Consider the following 15,053-nt stretch of genomic DNA (forward strand, 5'->3'; position numbering starts at 1 on the left):
CCACTATACAAAATCGAGCTCGACTACTTCGTCTTAAGTTTCTTTTCCTTCTCCTTAATGGTAGCACGAAAGTCAATACGAGTGACTACTTGCTACAGACAGATACACGTAGTTCTCGAACAAAACACACCAAGCACTTAACAGAATACAGATTTTACAATGACATATTTAGGTACTCATTTTTTCCACATGCAATCCGTGAATGGAATATGTTGCCCGATGACGTTGTCACCTGTACATCACTCGAAACTTTTATCGCCAAGTTATCAAACTATGTTCTGTAGCTACGACCTGCACACAGGTGCGCTGCGTCGTGCAATGGCATTCTAATTCACTTAGCAGTGTCTTGTATTCTGCCGGGACATAAACACTGCCGAATCTTGTCTTTTGCGCATTGCACATCAAAAAAAAAATTATTTTCTTTCCTTGTTCTTCTGTGTGCTAAACCTTCCATCATGGCGTTAACTACCATTTTTCCCCGCTCCTGTTATAAAAATTGTGTAATAATTATAGAGTGCATATGTACTGCCTTGTACACCCAAACTTATCTATGTCTGCGCCTATACTTGAACTGTGTTCTCTTGAAGATGTATCTTACCCCTTTCCTGCAACAGCCTCATATGTGAGGCTAGCAGTATGTTCAAATAAATAAATAAATAAATAAATAAATAAATAAATAAATAAATAAATAAATAAATAAATAAATAAATAAATAATATTAAAAAATTGCTGCAGCTAAAAAAAACACCCTGTATAGTGGAAGTAACCTATGAAACAGCCCAACTACGACGCCCGCTCGGAAAAGCCAAACTCACTAACTGGACTAAATACCCAGAGCAACAAAATGTTGGGAATAGGCCCAAACCGGAAACCATAGCGGAATAGACTCCCTACATCAAGGGCCTCTATGACGAAAACACTAAAACATATCAGACTATGGCAGACATCCGGCCCCGCCATTGACAACCACTTGACACACCTTTGGGAAATCATCAGGGTCTCGCCAAACGGAAAATTCAGACGTCGAATAGCGGAAATCACAGAGGAAGCGAACGCATACGCGAAAGAACTCTACCACAACATTTGGCGCACATTCTATGACTCCTTAAGAGGTACATTAGGCATGAAAAAAACTTCGAACATCCTACGAAGTCTTTCGGGCCCCTCTATCACAAGAACCGAAACAAACGCTACTCTCCAACAGTGAGCAGGGAAATTTCAAGGGGGCCAGGATCAGTTAATACAAGCGATGATATTGCCGGCTTTGTCTCTTAACGCATACACCTGATTCTTGCCTATTCCTAGTTTCTTCTTCACTGCTTTTAGGCTTCCTCCGTTCCTGAGGGCATGTTGAATTCTCTCCGTATTATACTTCCTTATGTCAGCTGTCTTACGCTTGTTGATTAGTTTGGAAAGTTCTGCCAGTTCTATTCTAGCTGTAGGGTTAGAGGCTTTGATACATTGGCGTTTCTTGACCAGATCTTTCGTCTCCTGCGATAGCTTACTGGCATCCCGTCTAACGGAGTTACCACCGACTTCTATTGCACACTCCTTAATGATGCCCATAAGATTGTCGTTCATACCTTCAACGCTAAGGTCCTCTTCCCGAGTTAAAGCCGAATACCTGTTCTGTAGCTCGATCTGGAATTAATCTATTTTCCCTCTTACTGCTAACTCATTGATCGGCTTCTTATGTACCAGTTTCTTCCGTTCCCTGGTGACGTTCCCTGGTGACGTTCTTCCGGGTGTAGGGGTTGGAGGACGGACTTCGGGATGAAAACCCAAACTTGGGAGGGTTTATTTACATATTATGTACAGGGAGGTGAGACGTCAATGAACATTCGTACAGTCATTACGGGCCGGCAGCAACTCGGACGCTGCGGCCCGCGGCAAGAAGTTCGAGAGAGGTGAATCAGGGAATCAGGGCATGTCCCAGAATGCTCAGGTCTCTCTGGAAGGCTTCTTATAAACCCTTCGAGCACTGTAAGTCACGTCATGTTTGACCAATGGGAGAGTCCGCTCCGATGACGCCACTTTCAGCCAATGGTAGGCGCCCGTGTCGCGGTGTCACACCTGGCGGCTCTCTGTGGTCTTGCCTCGCAGACTGGCAATGCACTTCGAACGAGGAGAAGGGGAGGGCTGCTCATGCTCCATTGTCGGAGGCCCACCTGCTAATCCCGGCGGCGCACGACCTTGTTGGCACGTGAACTTGTTGCCTTAAACTTGTTTGCTCGGCCGCTCCTCTGGAATGTGCTTTCCTGCTTCGGCATTCCTCAATTAGCTGTGCTGCGACTCGAAGTGGTTTGGGGAACTCGAAGTAATCGCAGGAAACAGCTCCATATCTAACAGCTCGTCCTCGCCCCGGTTGTTCTGAATGGCCGGTGAACTCAATTCGCTGGCCATGAGGAACGCTGAAAGAAGCTGCAGGGTACTGGGGTCGAGCCTCGTTTGACAACCCTCGGGATCCTGGGCCCTGGAGAACATACGTCAAACAAACCAAACAACACAGCGCTGCACCACGCGTAAGCGCAGGCTCTTCACCCCTGACTCGCCAGGCTATTACTGAGTCAAAATCAACCCTGATCTTTTAGTTCCCCAATTTTGACAAAGCAGTTCCAACCACCCTTCCAAACAGCTATCCATTTCTCCTCGATTGCCGACAAGACCAGACTACTATTGTTGTTGCAAAACAAAAGGGTCGTTGACGATGCAAACAACAAATGAAAACAGCCGTACATAACTCAAGTGGCCTAACTACACGAACAGCATGTTTCCAATCTATCGCAGTGGCGTACTTATCGCATGTATTGGTGCCACTGAACAATCTGGTCAACCTTACAAGTACGTAATCACAAGCGCACTAGCCTTGTGGTCACTAAACAAAACGCGTACTTGCGTTGTAGGCAAACTTTTCATTTACGCTTACTCACGTTTCTTCCCTGAAAGTCCTACAGGACACGTGACTTAAACAAACAATTAAACTTGCGGGACTTACACACTCCGCAGAATCCTTAAAATGATGCGTCTTCTACTAAATCTTTCCACGCACGCTCACTAAAGAAGTCAGAATACGGCTGCCCTCAACACACACTAGCAACCCAGTCATAAAGTCTGCTTCCTTCCGTCCACACAGGACACGCGCTAATGGAACTAAGAACGCTTCTCCGTGCAAATCATGCACTCACTGAAAATCTACGCGCTTAACCTTAGAAAATTCAACACTTAAAAAGAAAGAAGGTTAAATAAAACACACGCGCGTTACGATAGGCCTCTCAACGATAACCTTGACCTTCAGGTTACTCACACACAAAAAAAAGAAAGCCTATGTACTTATTAATGAGCATCTCGCGACACTACATGTTTACATTAACGCGTCTTTCAAATCTCGGAGCTTTTCTAACAAAACACAAACAGAGCTCATACCTTACATATTGAAAGAAACTCTAGTCTCAAATCGCGAAATTTTCCGATGCTCAAAAATAAAACAAAATAACACGTTTTACTTCTACGGACGCTCTCTTGGCCTCCCTTTCCAAACGCTTATGTCTGACTCATACTCTGAGCCGTCCTCGCGGTGGTCGCGGCTTGAAAGCTACTCTGGCTGCCGAGAGACAACAAAAGGGCTGACTAACTATCAGCTCCCCCAAGACGTTACGGTCTCCTGCCAATTTGCGTCCTCGCGCCCCGCTTTCAACACAAACTCGATTGACCGCGTCGCTACTCCCCACCTGGTCTCGTCCTGCCACCTTGCGTTTCTTCGAACTGCACGCTGAGCTGTGAAAAGAACTACGGAACGACGAGGAGATTAACTGCCTCGTGCCCTTTGTCCGCGTCCGTGCAGAACATTCTTCGCGGTCCCCCTTCGACCTGTGGCTCGAACGTTTAGGATGCGGCAACATCGTCCTAGACGACCGCACCTTTCTTCTCCTCGCGCCCTGCCCATTTGGGGTTCTCGCCATCTTTGGCGGCGCTACATTAATTACCGACTTTCGGTCTTTACCGCGCTTCTTTTTACGGCGCTTTCTCTTTGCACTTGCTTTCATGTCGCCTTCACGTGCCTCGTGCTGGCCGGTACACATTTCGTCGGCCCGGATCGGTCTCTTACCCGCACAGTCTGAGTGATTTACATTTAAATCTACTCTCTCTCTGCCTCGACTGGCGGACAGCTCAACCGACTCTGGCACAATGCAGCAGGCTTTACTCGAGTAAGACAACTCGCACTCTTGCGAACTGCCCTCTACTACATTGCCCAGCTCACGCTGTGCATCGGCACACAGCCCGTCGGTATCGATCGCTGTCTCACGCGCACAGTCCGAATGATTAACTGAATCATCCCTATCTAGGCCATCTAGACTGGCGGAGAGCCGCACCGATCCCTGAACAATGCAGTTGTTTTCTCGTGAGCTACGGAGCTCGCCACCCCGAGAACTATTCTCAACTGCATCGTCCAGCTCGCACTTCATTTCTGCACGCACATCTGGCTCTACATGGGTGCTCGCTTCTGTCTGGTCAGCAGTACCCTTTTCTTCGCTAGCAACCTCGCTAACATTACCAGCGACGCACACACGCGGTAACTGTGCCAATTTGTTCGCAGCTGGCCTAGCTGTCTCCACAGTCATCTGTTGGCACAGCACCTCGTCGCTCTCACTGCGGCCTTTAACGGCCTCTGTTGCCACTAAGGCATCGTTAGCAGCTAGCCTTTTCCCTTTTCCGATGAATCTGCAGCCAATCTCACAGCCACTACTCTTTTCGTCGGCTTCTGGCGAAAATCTGCTAGATGCTTCCTCATTCTTTCGCTCTGTACTTCCTACAGAATTCTCAGACAGCCGTTGTCTCTGTGCCATTAACTGATCACAATACTGTATCTCTTTGATCAGTGCTGCCTTCTCTCTCTCATATTTTTGCTCACGCTCATGCTTCCGTTCCTGATACTCACGTTTGCGTTCATTCTCACGTTCGTGACGCTCATACCTAAGAGTAAGTTCTTGAAGGTCATGCTTCCGTTCATTCTCGCGTTCTTCACGCATACGCTCACTCCTAAGTTCACGACGCTCTCGCAAACGTACACGACGCTCGCGCTCCCGTGGCTCCTGTATCACCTCCCAAGCAAGCTCAATGCTTTTGTCATCATTGCCACTATCTTGAATCGCCTTTATGATAGCTGGCGTTTCCATCCGTTCGTCCGCCTCAACTCCCAAATCGTCGCACACCAACAACAAGTCTAACCTCGTCAACCTTCTAAGATCCATGGCAGCTGCCCCGACAGGTGGTTAAAACTGTTTTCCTTAATTAATTTGTGCAAACACACAATGCAACAAATTCCCGATTCCCAGAACTATCAAAATTGAACACACAACCTTTGAGTCTGGCGAATCATAAGGAAAAAAACCACGCGCTCACTTACGGTTGCAGCACCCTGCCATCCGGTTCATTCGTCCGCTGTTCCCGGTTCCTCCGGACTCCCTGGGTCGAAGGCTCACTCCTTCTTCGCTACTCCCAGTTTCTTCGGACCTCTTTCGACGAAGGCTCTCTCTTCTTCGCTCTTCCTGGTTCCTTAGGATCTCTCTCGACGAAGGTTTATCCGTAGCGCTGCCACCAGCTGATGCATTCGGAGGCGATCCCACCACTGCCACCAGATGTAGGGGTTGGAGGACGGACTTCGGGATGAAAACCCAAACTTGGGAGGGTTTATTTACATATTATGTACAGGAAGGTGAGACGTCAATGAACATTCGTACAGTCATTACGGGCCGGCAGCAACTCGGACGCTGCGGCCCGCGGCAAGAAGTTCGAGAGAGGTGAATCAGGGAATCAGGGCATGTCCCAGAATGCTCAGGTCTCTCTGGAAGGCTTCTTATAAACCCTTCGAGCACTGTAAGTCACGTCATGTTCGACCAATAGGAGAGTCCGCTCCGATGACGCCACTTTCAGCCAATGGTAGGCGCCCGTGTCGCGGTGTCACACCTGGCGGCTCTCTGTGGTCTTGCCTCGCAGACTGGCAATGCACTTCGAACGAGGAGAAGGGGAGGGCTGCTCATGCTCCATTGTCGGAGGCCCACCTGCTAATCCCGGCGGCGCACGACCTTGTTGGCACGTGAACTTGTTGCCTTAAACTTGTTTGCTCGGCCGCTCCTCTGGAATGTGCTTTCCTGCTTCGGCATTCCTCAATTAGCTGTGCTGCGACTCGAAGTGGTTTGGGGAACTCGAAGTAATCGCAGGAAACAGCTCCATATCTAACACGGGTGACGAGTGAGTACAGCCAATTGCTGGGGACAGGCGTTAACATCAACGTCTTTAGTTGAGTACAATAAAAGACATAATGTAAAAAGAAAAGTAACACTTGAATACCCACCTTCCACGACGTTCAAACTTTGGTACTTCTAAAACTGCCTGAACTTAAAACAATTTTCCAGAGCTCAAGTTACGTGTTTCAAGGTCATTGTAACACACTTGGCATCTTTTAGGGGCGAACACGCTCACATATATCTGTGTTCGCTGTTTCGAAGTTGAGCTTAGGGTTTTATAAGATACTGAAGAAATTCATTTAAAAGGAGTTACTAAAGACCACGCGAAAAAAAAAATAGGTAGAGTATTATATACCGAACTCGGAAATACCTTGTGCGGTCGCTTAGTGGCTATGGTGTTTGGTTGCTAAGCACGAGGTCGCGGGATCGAATTCCGGCCACGGCAGCCGCATTTCAATACGGGAGAAATGCGAAAACACCCGTGGTTCTTAGATTTAGGTGGACGTTAAAGAACCCCAGGTGGTCAAAATTTCCCGAGTCCCCCACTACGGCGTGCCTCATGATCAGGTCGTGGTTTTGGCACGTAAAACTCCATGATTTATATTTTTTAAAATTCAAAAATGTATTTGAGATAGAGAAATACTCAAAAAAGTATTTCGTTACTTCTAAGGTACCTAGCAGTAACCATATACCGTTCACCATACGTATGCGTGAACCGTCAGCCATGGAAGCATGCTTTCTTTCTTGTTAATGTTTAACTCGGTAAGCCCGCCGCCCCGGACAGTGTATGTGCGACAGACGAAACGGGCGGGACCGGCCATGTGCGCACTGCGCGTCAGCCGCGACGAGCTCGCTGCGCGCCGATACCGCACCTGACAGTGACGAAGGGCGTATCTCAAGTACTGAGCACAAGATACTCTGAAAAGTATTGAAGTCGTAGAAAAAATACTGAGTTGCCAAATTATTTAAAGGAGAGTAGATACCAGATTCTCGGGTGATGCTTTTTTTTTTTACTATTGGGTAATACACAGCCATCTATGGGACTATATTAACGGTCAAAATATGCGCGATCGTGTCCCCATCAATTTAATATAAAACGATTTCCTTTCAAAATTTTCACCAGAAGGGGTGGATAACGTTAGATACCTAAATAATGAGCACCCGAGGTCACGGAGTTCACGTGCATGAACCACCAATGCGTTGACGACAACGAACTCATCCGTCGTCTGCTCAATTTTTCACATGCGCCCACGTTCGTCGACGCAGGACGGGAGCCGCACACTGGCGTCTGCCGGCCGCGTTTCGATTTACACACGTGCAGCCACTCTGAACATTCGTCGCCACCAGAGTCGTTACGCCACACTATTTTGCTCTCAACAGCGACGGTTTCGTGATGGCTATCGCGACGAGTCAGGAGACGGGAGAGTATGCAGTTTTCATTTCTAGAATTCGAAAATTTAGATAAATTACCTTTTAGCCGTCTGCTGTCAGTCATACTTCGTGAAAGCGTACTTCGTAAGCATGCAAAACTTATGCTGTAGTCAATTTACCCTCTCAATTTGGTATCCATAATACCATAATATGAAGGATACCAAGTTACTTTGGAAAACATTTAGGATAGCGTATTTTGAGTAGAGCATTTAAATTGCATACGAGCCTGGTTCAACTGTACTTAGTTGCGCGTTAAATAAACTAAACCTTTTTCGAGTTTAGAACGCACACAACCTAGAGTAAATACAGACTTCTATATGCGCCAAGTGGATTTACGCGCATTTGTAGATATATACACTACTGCATATCCGTAGTGTAGTGTTACGTTTCGCCTACGACGCGCGGTATAGCCGGCGCGGATGCAACGGACGCCGGCGCTTCGTTCAAAGCGGCGGACATTTTGGCCCGTTCGGAGCGGCCGCAACGCATCCCCGCCAAGCGCGTCCCGGCATGTTCAGTGCCACGTGTCTTTGTGTGTGCGTGCGTGTGTGTGTGTGTGCCCACGCTTGTCAAAGCGCGGCAGCCGGGGAGAGGAGCTCCCCAAGTGTGAAGCGAGGAGGTCTGACCGGCGCCGGCCCGGCTGATGCGTCACTACACTCGTCTCAACATGTCTCTCAGCTCGTCCGTGCCTCGCTATCACGTGGTGTCGTCCCGTGACCTTCCTTCTTGCCCGCGACGCCAAGAGTGTAAAAGCAGCTGCCCCCGGACGCCAAGAGAGAGGCTCCGATTTCTTCTGTTGAGTAACGTGCTCTCCCGTCTCTCCACTTCGGTCGACCTGACCGCCCGCTCTTTGCGATGCTAGAATAAACAAGTTGTTCTGTTAGCAGTCGACTCATGCTTTGCCGGGACCTTCGGATGCTTTCAGTGTGCCCCAGGCCGCCAGGCCAACGCTACCCTTGGGGCTTGCGACCCATTTGCAACAACGGGCGCCAGCGGTCCGATTGCAATAACGGGTGTCAGCACTGAGGTTCCAACAGCCGGTGCCATCGGTGGGATTCCAACAGTAGTGAAAAACACAGAAGCAATGACTGGGTATTAATATATTTATTCAAGAGCTAGAGAAACTTCATCAGACATATTTATATTCTGCACTTGCAAGAGACTTGATCACGCGCAGCTGTAAAAAATTGTAAATTGTGGTGCACAATGCCCATAAAGTCGCGCGACAAAACAAGAAAGACTATACGGCGCAGACAACTAGTGTACACGTCGCAATGAAAGCCTGCGTAAACGTGCACCAGCTGCTTACTTATATATATATATATATATATATATATATATTCACTGCGCTCGTGAATCACGTAGGCAAGGCTACAGCGCACGTTTTGTCTCGCTTACGCGTGTAAAGCACGCGGTGGATGCCAAAAGCGCGCGCGTGAAGCACTCACAGAGGCGGGGACAACAATGTTGCATTTGCAGCCGAGTTGCAAAAAAGGCACATAGCGCGCGGCATTTCGATTGCTATGGAGCATTGAGGCAGAGGTAACGCAACTCTAGCTTGCACAGCTACAAAAACATATCGATTTGCAGCGCAGCTTCGTTAACTTCACACGAGGTTGCAGTTTTCTTTGGCAGGAGCTTGTTGCTTCCTGAACGGAAAGCAGAACTAGATTTCAAGGGATATTCTTGGTGACTGTTACCGTGGCAAAGTGTTTGGTTAATAGAGCCACTTGGCTACTCTCGAGCTGTTGAAGGTGCTGACACTACGTTCAGCCTTTTTCCGCATGCATGCGGCAACTCGCACAAACTGTAACAGCCGCTAAAGAAGATTCGCACGCTCCAAGCCCACTAACAAAGTGTGAGCAAAAGGTCGCATCCATCCCAAAATATGACTGTTGTGACAGACTGCAAGTGCAAATCGAAGCTTGCTGGCCCAAATTTAAAAAATTTGAATAAGGTGAAAAAAAAAACATACACACGAAATGGACATCACAATAACTTACTTCCGCTCGCAGCCATTCAATCACTTTAACAGCGCACACGATTCTCAGCGTTTTGGTTTCTCTGTGGACTAGATGTTTATCGAGGTATTACATCCCGGCAAAGCGGTAAGGAAGACCGCTGACAAGAAACATCCGAGGTAACATGCGCGTTGCACAGATTCAACAACAATGACGCTGGTACCAGGAAAATAACTGCGCCTTTCTGCCGACGGCTGTTTATGAAGATGCATTTATCGCACTCAAACGGTAAAGCGAAGGCTGCGCAGCTGTGATCAGATATCCGACTAATTTCGTGGACACGTAGTACAAGTGGGTTACAATATATATATATTTTAAACAGACGTAACTAGAAAGAATACAACTTCAAGGTCACGTCATCGGTCGGCTCACACGCATTAATAATAATAACGACAAAGACTACTATGGGATAGACTGCTACCTAGTGTTTTGTAACTTACTTTCGAGTAAGCGCACATATGAATATTATGGAGTATAGTATTCACTATCTTCGCAGAAACCTACCCGACAGATGAATGTGCCTGGACAATGTGGTGCATAAATTGATTTGGAACATTCCCTGTGCAGAACGTAACAAGAGCAGTGATCCGATTTCAGACCGCAGTGGGTCCTTATGCAAAGTGTTCAGTCGGAAAAGTTCGGGTTAAACTAACGATCGCAATTCCACTCAACTTCAAACAAACAACGTATAAAAATAATTACAAAGCCGTTTTTTTCACTTGTAGCGGCGTTCTGGCTATATGGCACGCTGTCCAGTCGTTTCACTAAACACTGTATCGAAAAAGGCAGGTAATCTGCGTTGTACACAGCGAAAAAGTTTTAGTTTGTTCACTTAATAAGAGTACGCACACTTCGTTAGCTCGTTTGCTTTTAGGTACAGGTGGAGTCCAGCGCTGAAGGCAACAGGAACTCGGGAACAAAGACACAGGTTGACGAGTGGGTATTTCCAGTTGACGTCAACGATCATGTCGAGCATCAGACAAGCAGTCAACCGAAGTGGACAGAATTGTGACAGTGCTGCCTATTAACAGGTGCGAAAATGGCACAAAGGTACGAGGGCAGAAAGCAAATTATAGCAAACAAGCCATGGCTTCCTTCTTTAAACAAAAGAAGAAAGATCAGCGATTGGCGGCGATCCCCCCCCAAGAAAAAGAAACAACACTGACTGACTCATACAATACAATCTCTTCCTCGAAGAGAGAACATGCACTTTCGTGACGTATGCTTTAACACACGAACGGGCGCCATTAATCCGAGACGCCGTGCATAACCGAGCTGCGTGATAGGGAAAGCACAGTGACTTCAGGGTACATCCACCTTTCTTGCAAGTGAATGGCTTTTAGGAAATAAAAAAAATTGTTGCAAGCCAATTGACAGGCTCGATTTTTTTCTCACCTTTTCTTTCTTTGAAAATTCTCATATATATATGAATGAGTATCGTGAAGGTAAATTTCTTTTTTTCACATACAAGCTCAAGCAAGGAACATGCACAGACTTTCCAATCTGCTCGGAAGCTTGCCTAATCTGGTGAAACCGCCCGAAATGTGGCAGCAAACCACCGACAGCTAAACACTCAATGCCATGGCTCCTGCTCGTTTCCCAGCGTCACCGGCGACAGTCAAACACAGCATCGCAGATGTGGCGCAGAACTTCGTGACATTCGTGGCGTTCCCCCATTCAAGCTGCTCATCTGAGCTGCAGCCTGCGTCCCCAGCGGTGGCCCGAAGCGCGCTCCTGACCAGCAGGACGCTCAGTCGTCGGGCACGGGAGGTGCGGGTATGTCGGGGATGCTGAGCCGCACCTGCTGCTTGCTGGACGGGGTCGCGGGAAGCGGGGCGCCGCCTGCGCCCCACTTTGGGATGTCGTAGTAGTGCCGGCCGTCGTCGGGCTCCGGGGGGCAGGGAGGCGGCGCGACTCGCCGGAGCGCGGCCATCGGGAAGTCGTAGTCGAGCAGCGGGTTGTGCCGATGGTCGATGACGGGCCGCGGCACTTGCGGAATGTCGTAGTACACGCCCGCCGATGGGTTCGCCACTGCTGGCTTGGCTGCGGGAAACCAAGAGAGTTTGAGCACGCGGGCGTTTTCAGGTCTGTTCACGCCTGTCTGTCCTTTTAGTCTAAGCTACGGTATGTACAGATATATACATAGATATATCGAGAACCTCCCTCTCCTGCACCCCCCTTTCCGCCCCAAGAAATAAAATAAAATAAAATAAATAAGGGTGTGGAGGAAGACGGGGAATGCCCGATTCATGCCCTCCATAGCCGAGTGGCGTAGATGGGACCCACTGGTAAGCACGCTACCAAGAAATTCAACGAACATGCATGGATGAAAACTTTGGTGATCCTCAGATAGTAGCTTGATGACAATCCAGTTGTGTGTCGCGCCGATAATAATGCTGATATCAACTAAAGCAAAGTGTGCTATGCAGAGCAACACATCCGCCTCGCAAGACTTCTGGTTGCACAAGAATGAGGAAGTGGCTGCTGAGGTGTATAGCCAGGAATTTTTGCGACACTATCTCCAAAACTCGCCTTTTATGAGTATTTTTATTTTTGAAGAACGTTCCCCATTGTGTGACACGATTGCGCCGCGCCCGCTACCGACAGGTGGCGCTGGCAGTCGATGTACCACAAGCCTTAATGCCCAAAAAATCTTGGGCATTGGAAGGTAATCCCCTCGCGGTCGCTGTAACCGACTCACCCAAGGCCCACACCTGAACTGTACGGTGGCGGAGGGTAGTTGCAGCGCCATCACAATTTTGGGACATTGCGGAGCCACGTCGGTGACATCGGCAAGTTCCCTAAATGTTTAGCACCAAATGTGCGAATCGCGGGCGTTTGGTGGCAAAGCACAAGGCGGTGTGACAGGGCCAACAACGACAACTTGTTTGTATAAGATGTCGACCAAGTTGTACCGCACTGCAACAGCGCCTTAGGTTCATTAGATGAGCATACATGATAAACAAAAATGGTGCTTTCCCTACAGAAGACGCGTAGGTTCCAGAAGCAGCAAGTATAGTTTAACTAAACAGACATAATAACGATGAAGTACGAATTGCTGTTGCTTATTCTGGTAGCATAACTTAGCATAACGCAAGCGCCCTCAAATGCCTAGCTCATACTTTTGCTACGAAAGGAAGTGAGCGGATGTTTCTACCAAAGCTCTGCAAACAGAACTTGAAGGTGAGCGGGCCATTAATTATATAGAAGCAAGGAAAACAACCGGAGAGATACAGTTGATAAGGAATGACGCGATACGGTCACTGTAGTCTTGCATCGTTCCTTGTCGTTGAATGTCCTATAGCTCGCGATGTTATGCTAAAACAGTCATGTAGTAATGCGGTACCCTGGCATGGGGAAGGCTGATGATACTGATTGCCATGAGAACAACATAACTTGTATAGGAGTGCAAACGGCGGTTTTTATTAGCCGCTTGTGGCGTGGGAAATAACGAGCCTCTGCACCTTAATATAAACGCCTCAAAGGTGCCAAGCTGAGTCTTGCGAGGTGTATGCACTGCTGGACAGCGAAACGAACCAGTTGGATTCTCCCCGCTAAAGACTGGAGTAAACAGATCACATGATACCACCAGTTATATTTAGGGATACGACAGTGTGCTGAGGAATTTGCTAATCGGCATGCGAAAGTGTGCGAGAGCCTCTCACAGTGTTCGTAATTTTTTCAACCGCGAACCTACCTGATGTGCTCATATTGCCATGCAGCGAGATGCTTGACGGTATGCTGTTCGCCCTGACTTCTGAGGCAGTGGATGTTGTAACGTTTCCGGCCTGTGGGGAAGCCTGCAAGAAATTGGTCAGTTATTTATTGTTTTTGAACTGCAAATATTTCTCAACAGATTCTATCAAGGTGCTGACAGTGAAGGTATTATTTTTTTATCAATACCCCAAAAGAACCGCGAAATGTTTCGCGGAGCGGTTTTTCCTGCCTTCGTCGCGGCGGTTGTAATTTGGTGCTAAACTTTCAATAGGTCCCCGGTGAAGTATCGCACGCAGTGAAATGAAAAGCAATGAAGTTAATCTAGACCGCCCAAAGTTCACAGTATGTTTCTTATCATGCCAGACGGGAAAATGTATGTGCAGTCCGGAAGTATACTTGGGATCCAATGCATCTATGAGTGCAAAACGTTCGAACCTGGGGAACATAAAACCTGCCCCTTTAATTTACAAAATAGCACGGCCAATATATTACTTTGTTATTATTCATCAGCCATCAGGTAATCAACGAGATAAGCGTTTCTTGTGCAATGTTATCTGTCGCCCCCCACTTGCGCAAGTATGTACCAGGGTAGATTTCCCACAAAAAGCTTTCTGCGAGAAGCTTTTTGCTGAAACGACCATGTCAGCCAGAGCTTCTATATATTCTCATTTGAGAGCTGACTGGCATGACATGTCCAGTCTCAATGGCTGCTCTTCAAATGGCTTGCGAGCAGATATTTACTGGTTCTTTTCTTTTTCTGTGGTTCTCAACGCTCGGTATCGACCTCTCTTCTGCTTTCAAACTGACAGGAGGCGATTCAATAAAATCGCTCTGTGAGACGGTATACAGTTTAACGCGCATCTTGCGAGTAATCATGCATTCTTGTCCTTTATGATTTACCGTCGTTAAAATCTGACAGAGCACCAGGACGATTCGCCAGAAACAAATTCCAGAGTTCGACTAATCTTTACTAAAGATTCCAGTTTCTGTAGTAAAGAGTTGTTGGAGGTCCAACGCTTGTCGCGTGAACACCCTTCATGTGCGGTGCATCATTCGCGTCGGCGAATTATTATAATGAATCAAAATAACCTGCAGCCTACTAGCCCAAGTTCAATAACTACGCAGCCCCAGGGAGTGCTATGAAAAGGCTGTTTGTTCACAGTGATCGGGCCCTTTTGGCTTTTTGGCGGGCTTCGCGAGCTGAAAGGTTAAATCACACGGAGGCACATTTAGGCAGAGATACGCGCGGCACTTGCGCGTAACACGCGCAGCGCCTGCAGCGCACAACAGACAGCAGTAGCCCCGAGCGAGACTATAGGGCGAGCAACATCGCTTCTGAAAATGTGTGCGCAGCAAGACGGGACACACACATTCTCCCTATATCCGCTCACCGCTTCCTCGACTAACTGCGACAAAATGTTTGACCGCGCAAAAAGCCTAGTTTGAGATGGTGTAGATATTGAGGAGGGCCTCCATGCAAAATTGACGTTTGAGATACGAGCGGAAGCGTCAAGAAAAGCTCGCAAAAAACAGTCGTTCTTGATACGGAAAGTGAGAAAAAAAAACGGCGCCATTGCAGCTCGCCGGCAGTGACGCACGACCTGCGAGATAAGGCGACACCCACGGCTGCCCAAGTTGC

General features: G+C 47.9%; 1 protein-coding gene across 10 annotated transcripts in view; it reads right to left on the reverse strand.

Moving 5' to 3' along the window:
* Nucleotides 1-8,770: 8,770 nt before the first annotated feature.
* stumps (DBB domain-containing protein stumps) overlaps nucleotides 8,771-15,053 on the reverse strand; it is a 166,268-nt gene continuing 159,985 nt past the window's right edge. For all 10 annotated transcript variants that reach the window (XM_070524877.1, XM_070524873.1, XM_070524878.1 and 7 more), the window contains 2 exons: nucleotides 13,395-13,497; nucleotides 8,771-11,740 (listed from right to left, as the gene is read on the reverse strand). In XM_070524877.1, the coding sequence (XP_070380978.1) occupies nucleotides 11,448-11,740; nucleotides 13,395-13,497 (396 nt within the window). In that variant the 3' untranslated portion in view covers nucleotides 8,771-11,447. The remainder of the gene's footprint in view (nucleotides 11,741-13,394; nucleotides 13,498-15,053) is intronic.

The sequence above is a fragment of the Dermacentor albipictus genome, chromosome 1 (genome assembly GCF_038994185.2).
Source record: "Dermacentor albipictus isolate Rhodes 1998 colony chromosome 1, USDA_Dalb.pri_finalv2, whole genome shotgun sequence".
NCBI classification, from domain to species: Eukaryota; Metazoa; Arthropoda; class Arachnida; order Ixodida; family Ixodidae; genus Dermacentor; species Dermacentor albipictus.